Consider the following 17,107-nt stretch of genomic DNA (forward strand, 5'->3'; position numbering starts at 1 on the left):
AGGAGGAGGAGGAGGAGGAGGAGGAGGAGGAGGAGGAGGAGGAGGAGAAAAAGAGAGAAAGGAAGGAAGAGAGTCAAGGGGATGAAGTAAGAGAAGTGCAAAAGTCTAAAAGCTAAGAGCAGTATGGACCCAGGTGAATTTGCAGAAACCCAAAGGAAGGCTAAGTCGGAGGGGCCTAGACTCTATCAGAACACAGCCACTGGCATGCTACTTTCTGAACGCCAAACCTTCCTGTCTTAAGTCCAAACTTTCCTCTCACTGGACACATAGGAAACACAGAGGAAAAGAAAAATCTTCATTTCCTAAGATTTTATAATTATGTGTCATTCTAACCTTTATTTCCTTTATTTGAGGAGTTCATTTTAATAGACTGTTTTATGACTCCTACAAGGGACTTGTGTATAAGTCCTTTCCACAGCTTTTAGCGCTCTTTAAATCATTCATAGCTTAAATTCTGAGGCCTCTGCCTGTATCTCTGACCTTATCCTAGACTTTCTGTTTCCCCTTCCCCTTGGGAATCTACAGAACACCATTCTCTTTTCTAATGCAAAGATTTTTGTACGTTTGTCACCTATGAAAATTACAATTTTTCTTTAGATTTACATAAATTCTAATATAACATAGAAAGGTTAGTCACCAGACAATGAGTTCAAGTAAGGGAAGGATTCTTTTGATCATCTCTGTACGCCTGGTACGTAGTACTGTGCTTAGCACACAGAGGCTCAATGTTAATTAATGTTAATATAGCACAGCTAATATTAACACACATTAATATTGATTACATTTATTTTCTTTAATTTATAATATTTATTTAAATTAAATAAGAATACTAACTAAGATTAATATAGCAGGTTTGCAAAGAGGAATTCAAGTCCAAGGAAAGAGGGACTAATGAAATACTAAGCAAATTTTCCAACTCGTATAGCCTAGAACACTGAAACTTGGTAATAAAGCTTTCTCTGTTTCTTCTGTTCTCTCTAGAATACATGTTATCACATTTTATGCTATCAACCATACTTAACATGTTACATGGTGAAACTGGGGCAAATAAAAACTTTTCAAAGCACTTATTTAATCAAAAACAATTCACAAATTACCCTATTCAAAAGCAGAGGTGGTGGACACCAGTGAGGTAAGACAAGGAAATGTGGGAGCAGCCTTACATCCTCAACATATTTGTTCTCTCCTGTGGTGAAAGCCCCTAGTAATGTAAGTTTATCAGCTGCTTCTCAGAGAGCTTAAAATCAGTTTTTCATTAATATGGCCATTTGAAAGAAAGGGTTTGGTATTTTTCCCCCAAATTCTAGCAGACCAAGCAATGCTTTGGGTAATTTCTGACCTAAACTGGTTTTGACTGTCGTTCTCTGGCCATTTTTATTTACTTTAAAAAAATAACCCCCACAATGATCCCCAGTTTTTCAGACAATGCTGTATTTCTCAAAGCCTTCAGGTGCAGCTTTTCTCTGTTTGAGGGTCTGTAGCATTTCAGACATGCCTGCACACAGACATGTATCTGACAGTATGCTGTGTTGTTCTTAATCATTTCTACTTAGTCTTAGAAACTCCAGCTGTTCTAGGTTTAACTATAACTCTCTTGCTTTAAAAAGAAAAATTAATGATAGTGGGGAGAGGACATAATGTTAAGAAAGTAGTTGTGGAACTAGGGAAAAAATAATAACTAAGAAAATAGATGGAAATTACCAACAAGGAACACAGCTAGTCCTAGATAAATGTATGTTTCCATCCTTCTCACCCAAGAATTCTTATCCGCACTTGTCACCCAGTTCTTCAGTCCTATCTGCAATACCCGGCAGCATTTCATGAATTCTCCACCCCTACTAAACAGCAGATAAAACAATCATAAGTAGGAACTGTCAGTACAAGTCTCCCAATGAATGTTATTACACAGCACTAGAACCAAAACTCCTACCAAAACATTTTGAGGCCAAATAAGAACCCTACAGGAACAAACACGGTTTCTATGGGAACATCATACATATTCAGTTCCCAAAACTAAACTGGCAAAGACTTTTAGTACACACTTTGATTTTAAATTAGAGTACTTACATTCTAGAAAACATGTAGGTAAACAAAATTTGGAAAATCAAGTCATTCATTTCACCTTCTATATTTGTGGCTTAAATAAAATAAGCATTTAGCTTGTTTTTGATGTAAATATAGTCCTCCTGTTATGTATGTACTTCTAATTTCTTTCTGTGTTTGGTTGGTTGTTGAGTTTTTGTTTGTTTGTTTTGTGGGTTTTTTGAGACAAGTTTCTCTTTGTAGCCCTGGCTGTACTAGAACTTGTTCAATAGACCAAGATGACCTGAACTCAGAGATCTGCCTACCTCTGCCTCTCCAGAGCTGGGGTTAAAGCTACGTACCACCACTTCCAGACTTGCATCTCTAATTTCTGTATTATATTTTCATAATTAATTTTCAGTGCAAAATTAAAGTCTCCTATACTAATGAAATAAGCACATTTTGGGCACTGGGAGATGGCTCAGGACCTAAAGCTTGCCACTCAAGCATGAAGACCTAAGCTTGGTGGTCACATGCCCCCCAAAAAGACTGATGCTGATGCTGTGACTTGGACCTAGGGCTGGGGAGGAGGAGCCAGGAGAATCCCTGGGGTGGCCTGAGAACCAGCCAAAAGTAATCAGTGAACTCCAGGTTCAAGTAAGAGACTTGTCTCCGAAAATTAAGTAGAAACAGAGGAAGAGAGCTCAACAATAATCTTCTAGCCCTGACATACATGGACACACAAAGTAAAGAATGAATTTGTTAATCAAACATCCTTGTCCTTGTTTTATTTCCTGTTGTTATGAGAAAACATCCTGTCAAAAGCAACTTAAAGGGAAAGGAGTTTATTTTAGCTCACAGTTCCAGGTTATTATGTTCCATCATAGTGGACAAGTCAAGACAGTTGGCATTTGAAGCAAGTGGGTTGTCAGATCCACAGTCAGAAGGAGTGAGAGAGAAAATGAATAGATATATACATATGCTCGCGCCTAGCTCACTTTCTCCTCTTGTATACAGTCCAAGGCCCAAACACAGAGAATGGTGTGACTCATAATGTGTGGGTCTTTCTCATCTCAAAGAAACAAAGATTACCCCCTCCAAAGACATGCCCAACAGGTCAACCTTTAGTGAGACCCTCTTTACAGGTGATTATAGATTATGTCAGGTTGAAATCAAAACTAACCAAAACAACTTTCCTTGTAGAACTTTCAAATTAAAATGTCTCATGATTCCTTACAGTTTAATGTCACAAAACAATTCCGTAAAGCAAATCCAATTTTTGTCCTACTAATTACATAATGTCTAACTTATGTATAGGCAGGCATAATGTTACTGTGCATTGTATAAAGATTATCCTTGTATTACCCAAATGCTGATCTCTATGACCCCCACCCCATCTAGATGCAATCCTTATTCTGAGAATCTCTTGTCTCAATGTGTGTAAACATTGCTCCCAATTATTCCCTGATTGGTCAATAAAGAAGCTGGTCAGTCAATGACTGAGCAGAGAAAAGAATAGGGCTTGACTTCCTTCCAGCCAGAGAAGGGGGAGGGAGAGAGAAGAAGTGGGGATTCTCCAGGAGGAGAAGGTCCAGGAGACACCATGAGAATTCACCTAGAGCAGGGAGAGCGAGATGAGTACTAAAATGCAAGTATCTCAAGAATTTTGGCTGGGAGGTACCCAGATTAGTTTGGAGGATTAAAATAGATTAATACTGCTCAGTTATTGTGCCTTAAACCTGTTACATAAATATAAGAGTCCTGTTTATTATTTGGGAGCTAGCTGCGTTAAGAGAAAAGCTGGAATACATAAATTTGCATTAACATTTTGCAGCCTAGAAAAGAGGGTCCTGGATCCCCTGGGACTGAAGCTATAAACTGCTATGGAGGTGCTCTTAACTGAAGCCACCAGGTCCTCTGGAGAGCACTCAGTACTCTTAACCAGTGACTCTTCCCTGCAGCATCTCTTTTTCACTGTTTGAGAGGGTCTCTCTAAGTTGCCTATGCTGATCTTCAAATGAATCTGTAGCCAGACAGGTGTCCTGCCCCTGGCCTCATCTCCTGCCTAGCTGGTATTATAGGGTCCATCCCATGAGCCATACCCCCTCTTTTACTAACTATTGATCAAACATCTATTCTTGGTGAAGTATATGAAATCTTTCTTATTTTTTGTGTTCTCTTTTTGTCTTGGTTGGCCCTTAACTAGAAAATGTTCCTGACTTTTTTTTTTTTTTTTTTTGAGACAGGGTTTCTCTGTGTAGTCCTGGCTGTCCTGGAACTCACTCTGTAGACCAGGCTGGCCTCAAACTCAGAAATCCACCTGCCTCTGCCTCCCAAGTGCTGGGATTAAAAGCGTGTGCCACCACCGCCCAGCCTGACTTTTTTTTTTTTAATTATATCAATATACTGCTATATTTTTTAAAGAAAGTGAATCTCAAAAGAATTAGGAACGGAAGATTTAACCTTAAGAGAATAAACTCCTAGGGGAAAAAAATCTAAGAAGGTGAAATTTAGCCATGCAGGTTAAATAGTCTCCTACAGTATTACTAGGCATTTCATTAAAACTGAGTTTTATTAAGGAACTGGTAATGGAATCATTGGCCACTAGTGACTGAACAACCTGCATCCTCCTGTCCCTTCTCTGGAGGTTGTGGTGATATATCAAGTGTCCAAACCCTCTAGTGACACCGGTTAGTTTTTCAGTGAGGCAGTTTCCATCCTGAAGTGATCCAGACTCTCAATCAAGCACCCTGAGTCATCTTCCTAAAGTTAGAAAAAAAAAAGTCAATTTCAAGAGTTTTCAGGACTCTGTGCCAGAAAGCAAGGAAAACGACCAAACATTTGTTTGTTTGTTATTCTGCCACAATTCTAGTAGAGCTATTTGTACTAAACAGATAACATCACATCATTTCAGGTTTCTTTGTCATTGCTCTTTTAAAATTAAAATTTTCTCTTTAATAACTGAAGTCTCTCTGTGTATTTGTACCACAGCTTTAGCCCCTGTATGTTGTCTCCCTCCAGCCTCCCTTAGCATCTAGCTTCTCATGTGGACTCAGACCACCACAGACTACAAGCGCTTTGTGTGGTTTTTCTCGATCTTTAAAACAGAGGAGGAAGAAATGAAAAGACAGTCATGATACTGACTGGTGATTGTCTATTAATGCACAAAGCAGGCAACCAGCTGGAATCCAGAACAGAATTAAGTTCATTTTGAATATACAAACTTGGAAGCATTGGGCTGAAACTGTGAAATACAAATTGTCTCTAAGATGGAAACCACAAGTAGGAAGCAGAAAGATTAAATTTTAGGAATGTAACAAACAGAAAGAAATACACACACAAGCATACATACATACAAACACACACACACACACACACACTTTATAGGGTCACTAAATTCCTATCCAAGAGCTAAGAACCCCCCCCTTTTTTTTTCTGTTTGCTTCCTCAGCAATTCATATTGAGGAAAACAGCAATCACTATAAAGGGAACAAAAGAACACTCAGGATGCTAATGAAAAGGGTCAGTCCAGGGCATGGTAGCACATGTCTATAATCCCAGCACTTGGGAGGCAGAAGCAGGCAGATCTTTGAGGGTTCCTGGCCAGTCAACACGGTCTACACAGTGAATTCCAGGACAGCTATCACTATGTAGAAAGATCCTGTCTCAGAATACAAAAGAAAGAAAGAAAGAAAGAGAGAGAGAGAGAGAGAGAGAGAGAGAGAGAGAGAGAGAAGAAAAAGAGCCAAGAGACAAAGAGGGAGGGAGGAGGAAGGAAGGAAAAAAGGAAGGGGGAAGGGAAAGGAAGGGAGGAAAGGAAGGAGAAGGGGAGGAAAAAGAAAGGAAAGAGGAGAGGAGGGGAGGGGAGGGGAGGGAAGGGGAGGAGAAGGAAAAGAAAAGGAAAGGGAAGGAAGCAGGGCCAAGCAGAAGACAGACTTGAGGGAAGAGGGAAAAGGAGCTGATTTCTTCCACTCTCTTTCTCTTCTTTTCTGGCCACTATAATCTGAGTAGCTGCCTTGGACAGGCACTCCACCATGATGTGCACAAGCCCAAAAGCAATAGGGCCAACCAGCCACGAACAACAGGGGCAAGAGAAACCTGTCCTTCTTTTCATTTGCTTGGTATTATTTTGTTATAGCAAAAGAAAGCAAGCACAAGTAAAAGCTGGACTACACTACAAGGAACACCTGGAAATTAGAAGAAAATGCAAGAGAGAGGGAGAGAGAGAGAGAGAGAGAGAGAGAGAGAGAGGGAGGGAAAAGGAAGAGGAGGAGGAGGAGGAGGGGGAGGAGGAGGAGGGGAGGAGGAGGAGGGGGAGGAGGAGGAGGAGGAGGAGGAGGAGGAGGAGGAGGAGGAGGCGGAGGAGACAAAAATTGGAAATTTCACAAGCAAGAATCAGAAAGCGGAGCCAGCACTGGGAAAGATAAACAAATAGATCACTAAGCTTCGGTATGTCCAGAAACACAAAAGAGTGACCACAGTTTCACCAAAATATTCACAATCTCAGAATTGAAGGAAGCATTTTCAACCTTATGAAATATATCTTTCAAAAGAACGGTGGCAAATACTACACTTAGTACAAGACAAAGCATTCCCGGAATATAATGAGGAACAATGCAAGAATTCCAAGTCAATGTTTTTAAGAGATTCCAGAGAGTACAATAAAACAACAGCAAGAACAAAAAAACATCAGAAGACACACACGGGGGTGGGGGGCAGGAGATACAGGAAGGTTATAAAGTACAAACTATTAGAACTAGCACAATCGTTTAGCTAGGTCACTGGACATAGGGTACGCAAAAAAAAAAAAATCAATTATAATCTATCTGCCAAAAAACAATTAAAACATAAACCTAAATAACAACAACAACAAAAAATGCCCTCTAGAATAGTATCAAAAAGTCAACACTAATAAACGATACACCAAGATCTGGAAACGATATGCTATTAAGAAATTAAAATCTAAATTAATGGGCAAGTGTAGAGTGTTGTTAGATTAAAGGAGTCTACGCACTCAGAACTGATCTCCAGAATCAACACAATCCTACTCAAAGTCCTACCTTCATTTAGACTCAACTGTACAAAGAACATTAGAATTTCTCATGGAAATGCAAAAACATCAAGAACAGACGAAATACTCTTTAAACAAAAAAAAGAACGGTAAAGAACTTCCCCTACCCATTTCAAAATGCCTTTTTAAAACACAGTGCTTGTGACGTTATATAAGATAAGAATAGAATGAAGGAAAGTCAAAAGAATAAACCTACTCATAGAGGGTCACTTAGATAATTTCTTCAGAAAGAAATAACTTCAACTCAAATATCAACAATTACCCTTTCAAACAAAGATAATGGAACAATTGCATATCCATATGAAGTGGATCTTGAAAATCTATGCTTGCAGCATATATCAGTTATACAAATTTTAATATATTTGAATACATACATGAACCTTCTTATACTTCAGCACACACATACAATTTCAAATGGGTTATAGGTAAACATCAAAGCTAAAGTAAAACTTGGAGAAGAAAACTGGAAAAAGTAAATGAGTTAAAAGGGTCAATCCAAAATAAAATATCAACATCAACATTTAAATACCTGTAATCCAAAGACATGGGTCAGAACATTAAACGATCAGTCACATCTAAGAAAACACACAAAATAAGCCAAGGATTCTGAAATCCCCAAATTAAGAAACTAACTAAGTTAACAGTTTAGCAAACTGGATGAGATGGCTCAGCAGGTACAGATGCTTGTCCCTAAGCCTGGTAACCTAAGTTCTATCCCCAGAACACTGAGAAAAGGGAGCCACTCCTGCAAATTGTCCTCTGGCCTCCTCATGCATGCACAACATGTGTACCTACAGAGAGAGAAAGAGAGAGAGAGAGAGAGAGAGAGAGAGAGAGAGAGAGAGAGAATATTAAATTAAGATACATGTAAAAAGTAATAGGCAAATAGAAAGTACTTAGGAAGTAGAGAGGAAAAGGAAGAGAGAAAGAAGCAGGAGAGTCCTCTGTCTTTGAGTATTAAGCTTACAGACCTCATTGCTTCCCCAGTCAAGGCAGGAGTACAAGACACAACACCTACAAAGCCTACCACCTTAAACGCAACATCCTCCTTCCTCCAGATCTGCAGATCATAACGTTTGCCCAAGCCAGCACCAAGGAAGCCCAACATAAGCTAAAGGTAAGATCTAACTAGCTACCCTAGAGCCACATCACATGGGACAAGACCCTGTGAGCAGAGCGCGCTTCTTGGTGGGTATCCCCAGAGTCCTGTTGCTGTCTCACAACACAGGCAGTCCCAAGATGAAGTTGGCCACTAAGCAAACTGATTTTACCTGCCCAGCAACAGCTCTCCGGAAGCTCAGGTTCACTGTTGTCATCCCTCTAATGCCAGCCACCCAAGGCACAGGCACAGTTCTTCTAGTTCTGCAGTGCTATCACTAGGTAGGAAACCGGACTGTTAGTTCAGAGAATCTACTTGGTGCACAGTGTCTGCCGACTCTAGGCAGATTAGACTGAGGTGCAGCTTCCTTCCAAAGACAATCATTAAAGCTGTTTCTAGTTTACTTTTAATCCTCTTTCTCAGTACTGCACTTGTTCCACTTCCTATTTTTTAATTAATTATTTTATTTATTTACATTTCAAATGTTGTTCTCCTTCACAGCCCCCCTCCACGAGCGCCCTACCCCAGGCCCCTCCCCTTTGCCTCTTAAAGGCTTCAGGAAAAGACTTGAGAGACTTTGAACTGAAATCTCCAGACCCAGCTCCGAGGCATCAGAGGGGGATACAGAAAGCTCAGAGCTCCAGCCCAGACTGATTTTTACAGCCCTACCTTAGGAATCTAAGGCATTTGATTCTACATGTACACTGTCATGAAATTAAACACTATGTTTTACATACACGGCTGTGGAATCACTGTCCCCATTGGTGTTAGCAGAGCATCGAGTCTTTCCTGGTCCTTCTCTACACATTCCTCTATACATATCTTTCCCGCTTCAGTGGGAACTTAGCTCTCAATTCTGCAGACAACTCCTCCCTGATGCCTAATGCGCTTCAGGTATCCAATCCTTTTCTACTGAAAAGCAACAATAAAATACGAACAGATGCATTAGGGGGTTTACAGTTCAAGACAATCTTCTTCCTTGTCCTCAGATGGAGCAAAAACTATAACAAACAGTTTTACCGTGTGTGTGTGTGTATGTCCAATATATATATAAAATCATCCCATACCTACCATTTTCCTCCATGTTTTTTTCAAACTTCTTCACCAACTAAATTAGATAACGTGGTTTTTTACTGTTTTTGATAATAGTAGTTTAAAAAAGGATCTCACTATGTAACCTAGACTGGTCCTGAGACTGCACAATATGGCAATACATCCACTATGAAAATATTTTATACACTGGTAATAAAATATGCATTAGGAAGATTTCTAGAGTGTACTACAATCAATTATTAAAGAGATAAATTGAATATTTGACTTGAGGCATGACAAAGAAAATGGTTCCTAGTTTTCAGCGATGACCCGATTTTTATCAGCTAACTCTTTCAAGAAATAAAATGGATTACACAACTTCATTTTACAAACACATTTATTCTTAGTATTTAGCTTTAACAACATTTTTAACAATTTTATCATTTCAATTGGGAAAAACAGTCAGCTGTTGCTACTACCTGTGTCAATGGAAAACTGGGTACTATATTAAAAGCAATATTTAAAAGTTGTTCAAAACATAATCATCAAAAGAAGACCTCAAAATCCGTTACTGATAAGGAAATACGAACTAATATGAGTTTCCAATAAAAGTGGCTAAAGCATAAAAGAGTAGCAAGAGCAAGTCTTGAGGAAATTATGAACTAACTGGACTTCTCTGAAAGAAAGTATAACAGTCTGGATAACAATTTCAGAGTTTATTTTAACATTTCTGTTCCTATGTATTTGTCCAAGACAAATACAAATATGCCTGCCTACTTAAAGACTTGCTGACAAAATTTGATTATATATATATTACATATATATAAATATATATATATATATGAATTTTGTAATATAGCTATTTGAATTTTTGTAATATATATATTTAAGAGAGATATATATTAAACAGAAAATATATAAAACAAAAAATTACTAATAAAAAACTAGGAAGAACCAAAACTATACCAATGTCACCATATAGCCATAGACATGAAAATATTCAGAAACAAACTGAAATATGGAAAATGTTCAAAACTCATAAACATCTTAATAGCAAAAACAAAACATTAAAAAAGTCTATAGTTCCAGGTGAAAACCAAGATTGGCCAAAACTAACCAACCTTAAATTATAGTTTACCACGCTCAAAACACTTAAATCTGTTCTCCAATCAGGAAAAAAAAAAAAAAAAGCTCCCAGTCTAAAAGTTACTCTACAATACAGTGCTGATTATCTCATATAATTTAATATCGGTATTCAAAAAGCACTCAGTAAAGTCCAGCTCATTTCCTTTTGAGTGACCGACTGTGAGCTATGGTTCACTGCTGCTGTCCCACATCAAACGACAGATATATCCCCACACCAGAATCCTAGCCTGGGAGAAGAATTCAAAATCCGGTTTTTGCTGAATGCATATCTCATCTGCAGTGAGCCCTAAGGACTGATCAAACAAGCAATGAGCCAACTCAGTAGTTCTACAGATAACAGCACTTGCCTTTCAAGCCAGGGGCTTTAATTTCCAGAACCCCTTGCAAAGGTGAAAGGAGAGAGGTAACTACAGAGTTGTCCTCTGACCTTCAAATACTCGCTGGAACAAGTTTGCCTGCATTCAAACTCACATATCATGTGCATACATGCTCAGGTAATAATCCAGTGGCCAATGTTGGATGTGTTCCTTAATCACTGTCTACCACAGACTTGGAGACTCACTGATGCTCACTGATTCTGGTAAGATGGCAACTTGTAAGCTACAGGGATCCATCTTTCTCTTCCCAGTGCTGGGTTACAAATGAGTGCTGTTGTGTTGGCTCTTTACATGGGTGCTGGAGACCAAACACAGGTTCTTATGTTTGGGCAAAGAGCATTTTAGTGACTAACCTAGCTCTCCAGCACCCAAGACAGTATTTTGGGGGAACTGCTTTACTCGTTTTGAATTGTGGTATGGTGTGTTTAGAAAACATGATTGGTAACCATTATAAAAATTGATAAATATCTTTCTTTTTCCCTCCTCCTTCTTTCTCTTCCCCCCCCCCCCAACATCACTATGGTTTAACTTGCTACTATGTAGCCAGCTGGTCTTGAAATGAGAACCTTTCTGCCCCAGCTTTCTCAGTGATGGGCATACCTGGAGAATTGGACTTTTCTTTCTGACTACGGATTTTGTATTAATACATAGCGCAAACAATGATAGCACTTTTTGAATAACCTGTTGTCTTGACTTTTTTCAATTGAAGGGGATATTTATGTCTCTACATATCCTCATAGTACATTTAAAAAATAATAAATGCCCGCTTAGATCCATTAAACACTCAGATCTGAAGAAGTGTCTCCTGTCTACAAAGTGTAAAGCTTTCCAAGAAGACTTAGAGGTATTTTGTGAGTTGCCCAAGGTCACAGAGCACAGATTTCGATCTAATCCACATCCTGTCTCGTTTCTTCTACCTCTTACTTTCCTGGCTTGGGTGCTTGTCCAGCACTCATTGTTTCTCAGTAACCGAAATGTCAGTTCTTACCTAGGGATCTAAGTGGTCACTCCATTCACTTTCCTTCTAAGAACCATTCACTTACAAATATTCATATCAAATATTTACTGAGACCTACTATGGGACAAGAACAATTCTAAGTCCTATTGTGTAACACTACAGGCAACTCATTCACCAGGATGCTTTCCTGTTGAAGTGCTCAACTATAAGTCACCTTGATTCCTGAGAGGAAGTTACCAATCCTTCTCTAATGAATTGAGATTTGTAATGTGAATTTATGTATCTAGTTTCTTCTAAGATAGGAAGATCCTACACCTAGGTAAATAGTAAGCACAAAGGTTGAAGAGAAAGGTCCAAGAACAACATAATGGCAGGTTTACCTCTACTCCATGTACTGCCAAATCCTCTCCTGTAACATCTCAAACCTCAGAAAATCTGCTCTCTGAAGTTTTCCAATATTTCCTAACTTCGTAGCTTGGGCAAACCAGGAATTAAGCAGAAGCTAGAGGAAGGGAAAACACAGCCCCTTCATATTACATAGTTACAAGTTACTTAGCAGATTAACAAAACAAAACAAAAAGATACAAAAAAAAAAGAAACAAAGTTTTGTGTGTTGTTGCTTTAAAAGGATACTAATCTTACAGCTCTTTACAATAAAAGGGAAGAAAAATCTTGAAAACAGAATCATTCCAACAACTATAATAGTCATTTACTTAAAATTTGTCAACAGATCTGCACACTTTATAGACGAGGGGATCAAAAAGCAGTAAAAATTCTATCTACATAGCAGCCTGCTCCAGATAGCCCCTCCCTTTCCTAACAGTCTTTGAAGCCTCTAAGTGAAATCAGTTTCACTTTTGTTTCTTCTTCTGTGTGGAGTTCACTTCCTACTTCTTAGGGGCACTACTAGCCCTAGTTTCTAGCATAATTTTAAAACTTCAACTTTGAGTTACATTGTTGCAAAAGAATTTATAATAATACTGTTTGACCCTGTGCTGATACTGGTAACAAAGTAACTGTGTATTAACAAGAGAAAGAAACACATTTAAGAAGCTACAGACGGAGTTCAGTTGGTAGATTTCTTAGCTAGCAAGTATGAGGCTCTATATTCAGTTCCCAGCACCATTAAAAGTAAGCATTGTGGATGTATAAAAATATATGATGTTGCTCTAAAAGGATTCACTGATTATCAATGAAATGATCTAACATACTTACACATGCTAAAACACAACATCAACAACGTTAATATTTTGAACTAATATTCTCTTTGGGGAGAGGAGGCTCATTAAACAGGAGGAATATTGGACTCGATGACAATGATCACTTTCAGTAATTTGATTCTTGATTCTACAGTTTTATGTACAGAGTTCTGAGCCATCAAGGTAGCTATCTGACTATGCAAAGAAGTGGCTTAGTCAAAATAAATGAGAAAAACCACAAACTTAAAATAAAGTCCTTGCTATTTTAAAGTTTAAGAGAAGCAAAAAAAAAAGCAACATTTCCCACTTTAAAATAAAGAAGTTTTAAAATGCAAAGTGAATATAAACAAAATGCTACTGAGCCAATTGCTTAGTATTCCTAAGACCACATGACCTTCCAATCAAAACTCCAGCACATCTTAAACATCAAAATCTAAAGATTATAGTGTTCTAGTTACAGCACACAGAATTAGGAAGCCAACTGTTTTCTTTGTTATTGTTATTCAGTATTGAATTCTTTTATCACAAATACATTACAGTTTGCCATAATCTTCTCAGTGTGCAAAGAAGCATAGACTAAAATAGGCTCCAGAAACAACTTTAACAAAAGTGCCTAAAATAACAATGCACTATCCCTACTTTCCAAAATTCTCTGACATCTTTGGTTATCTCAAGGAACATAAAATTCTAAAACTATTCTAATGGTAAACAAACAAACAAACAAAAACTCAGGCGGCTGTTTGAAGGTATTAGTCTAATTGGTCTATTTTAGTACAACAGGCCTCACTTTAGAGACAAGCACAGGTAGTCTGCAAGTACAGGGTGGCAAAACTACAGCAGGGTGTGGCATCCATTACTCACACCAACAAGCCAAAAAAGGCTCTGGCTGTTCATTGTAAACCTAATCACTCCCTACAATTAGAATTCAACTAAGCCAACATTTCCCTTGTGCTCAAAATGCTTTTCCCCACCAATAAGGGGTGGGGGGGGGCAGGAGTAGGCAAAACAAGTAATGGCCATCTACTCTTCAGTATATGGAGCAAGCTATGCTGGAGCATTTAAAATTCTTAAAGTAAAACCTAGAATTAGCAAGATGCTATTCTAAAAGCAACATGGGATGGTCCCTCTAACTCTGTGTATGACTGGTTCTAGAGTAAAAAATGAACGAACAAGAGACTCAGCAAGGTCAAACTTAGGGGACAAAAGATTTGAATAACAGCCATAAAGGTCTCCTTACACGAGAGATAGTTTCTATATTCTAGAAAGAAAACAAATAGAGGAAGAAAAGAAAGAATAATTAATCAAACCCTCTACTTGTATAAATTCCACCCTGGGTCGATGATATGTACCTGCCCTGGAAGACAGGTAATTCTTTTGGGGAGGTTAATTTTTTTTTTTTTCAGAACAGCAGGCCTGGAATAATAAGACCTCCGAAAGAGAAACTGTCCAAAAGGGGTGACAAGTGACATTCTTGCAGAAGAAAAGGGACTAGAAAAGGAAGCGAAGGAGAAGAAAAGTTTAATTACAAAGCCTGGCAGAATACTGGAGGAATGCGGGGGTCACTCTGGGGACACGGCGCCGTCGGTTCTGGGAGAGCAACTGCAGAAGGGAGTGGACGCAAAGCCTCTCACTTACTACACACCCCGCTCTGCACGCAGCCCCGCGGAACCGAGCGCGACGCCCCGGGGTGGCCCAGTCAGGCGGGAGGCCACGCGGCCCGTCGAGGAGCGGCGGCCAGCCCGTGTCTCACCTTCTGCGCCGCGCTCTGCTGCAGCACATTCTGCTCCACGGTCATGGCCCCCGCGGCGGCCCCGCCTGTCGCGCTCTACCGGGCCCGGGGCAGCGACGCGGACGGCCCGGGAGGACGGCGCCCCCGCCAGCCGGGAGCGAAGGCGAAGGCGGCGGGCGATCGCGGGCCCCGCGGGCAAGCGGCGAGACGCTGCCGGAGAGCGCCACCGCGGCCGCCTCAGGTCCTCTGCGTCCCGCTTCTCAGAGCCGCTGGTCCGCGGCGGCCCGGCCCATGGGCGCAGGCGAGGGAAAGCACGAGCAAGCCGGGTCGCGTCACGCGTTCGCCACTCAGCTTCGCCTGACCGCTCCGGGGGACCACTGAGGGCCGGTGGCAAGCGGACGGAGGGAGCGGCCACCCGGAATGGCGCTGTCCTCCAGCCGCCGCGACTCCGCCTCCAGCCCCTCCCCCGCTGCCGTCACCGCCCCCACCCCGCCCTCCGGCCCCGCCCCCGCTCAGCCCCGCCCCACCCGTCCTAACCCTACATTGTGACCCGCGGGGGTTGCGGGAGGGGCTCTGCTGCTGCCCCGCCTCCTGGTGTGCCCCGCCCGCCGTCTGAGCCCCGCCCGTCGCACGGGCTGGACAGCCAGAACCGCCCTTCTTGCAGGTTACTGTGTGCTGGTTTAGGGCTCTCGCTAAAACTCTTGACGTTCTGACCCCCAGTCTGAAGCTACCAGTTCACCCTCTTGTCCAACGTCTCCAAAACAATCAACGTCTTTCCGTACTTGTAAAGTCCCAAAACCTGGGCCCAGAACTCCAGCTACTTCTTACGTCACTCACGCCTTTCTAGGAATTTCACAAGCCATGAACCTGCTGGAAGAAAAAAAGTCAAATAAGCAGACGCTGTTAAAAGTCCTTCTGGATTGTACTTTTCTCAACTATCCGTTACAGATATCAGGATTGACATTCTGTGTTTATTTCATGCACTGGAATGTGTGCCAGTCACTGCTAGACTGGGGATTTAAGGTTTATTTACTGAAGAGAATATAAATGAATAGACCTTAGGCAAACAACATTATGAAAGAATCACTGACTAGATGATGCATAATTCTAATATCCCTGTTGCCAAATTAAACAAACGATTAACTACCGCATGTGGAATAGTCTACTGTAAACGGAATTGTAGGGAAAGTCTAACAGTGAGAAAGAAATCTGGAAATAAAATATCTTTAATTGCACCAACTAAATTAGGGGCAGAGTAAGGATGCAGCCCAGGGAAGGGTAGGTGAATGAGCACAGGGTTACAAATACAATAATACAATGCACATACAAATTAAGGTGTAATTTAATCCATGGCAAGGAAAGCAAGCTTGGTAAAGAATTCAAGAAATACCAGGTTTTATATAATCGTAGTTACTTGAAAAAAGCCTTGTAATAATTATTTTGTACTTGATAACCACATTTAATCTTCCCTTTGGATGTCTTCAACCATCTTTCGTGATTTTTCCCCTTCCCTCCTCGTATTTGCCATGTTAGTTTGACAAATTATAAATTTTTACTTCATTAATGGTCCTAAATCCTTGCTAGAATACAAAAGTTGGGAAATGATTTGATGCGAGGAATTTTAGGGTTAGTTGGAGAATTCCAGAGCATGGATTCTTAATGAGAACACAGACTCAGACGGTAGGTGTCTGAGAGCTGCTTTTCCACAGATAGAGATCACAGGTCTGTAACTTCTCATTCACCAAGTCGCTTCGTGATTCTCCATAGGGGGGAAGAGTTTTGGAATGCCAGTTTCTTCCTTTCGAAATTACGAAAGTTACCTGAGATTTGAGAAACATCTCAGTAGTAGCAAGCATGGATGCACACGGCGGCTGTATATTTGATCTTCAGGATCACTACTTTTAAAAAAGTTAAAATTAACATTAAAGAACTCGTACAGTGTATTTTTTTAAATCTATTGCCGGACATTAAATTTTAATTTCAGGAATTTAGAAATACAATAACCCTCAGAGTTCCATTCTTGAATCTTAGTTTTAACATCTCTAGTACCTACCTAGTAGGTAAAAGTTTGATGGCCCACCTAGAGATTTAGTTTCCATCTCATTTCTGAAGATTTCTTAGTCGTTCAATGATTTTCTTTTTTAGCACACTGTCAATTGTCCAAGTATATAATTCTGAGATAACTTATTTTTAGGTTAGCTTATATGTGTTTCTTTTTAGAAAGATTGCAATTGGAATAATGGGAGAACAGAAATTTGGGGATTAGCATAGATTAGTACCAAATTCCGTTTTGAGAACTGAGGGATTTGGAGAACTGACTCATCTTCAAACTTTGCGTATCAGTTTTGTTCTTCACGTATCTGCTTTAGTAGGCATGTTCGCTGGAGTGTGGAGTTACAGGATATTATATAAGAACTCCTACCCTACTTCATTACTCTACATTGTTGATATTCGGTGAAAAGAGATGGTAAACG

General features: G+C 40.1%; 1 protein-coding gene across 1 annotated transcript in view; it reads right to left on the reverse strand.

The window, feature by feature from the left end:
- Positions 1–14,868, reverse strand: part of Usp25 (ubiquitin specific peptidase 25) — a 105,513-nt gene extending 90,645 nt beyond the window's left edge. The window contains exon 1 of the mRNA XM_028757207.1: positions 14,655–14,868. Within this exon, the coding sequence (XP_028613040.1) occupies positions 14,655–14,699 (45 nt within the window). The 5' untranslated portion in view covers positions 14,700–14,868. The remainder of the gene's footprint in view (positions 1–14,654) is intronic.
- Positions 14,869–17,107: the final 2,239 nt, after the last annotated feature.

Source organism: Grammomys surdaster, unplaced genomic scaffold, assembly GCF_004785775.1.
Source record: "Grammomys surdaster isolate TR1022 unplaced genomic scaffold, NIH_TR_1.0 126153, whole genome shotgun sequence".
Classification (NCBI taxonomy): domain Eukaryota; kingdom Metazoa; phylum Chordata; class Mammalia; order Rodentia; family Muridae; genus Grammomys; species Grammomys surdaster.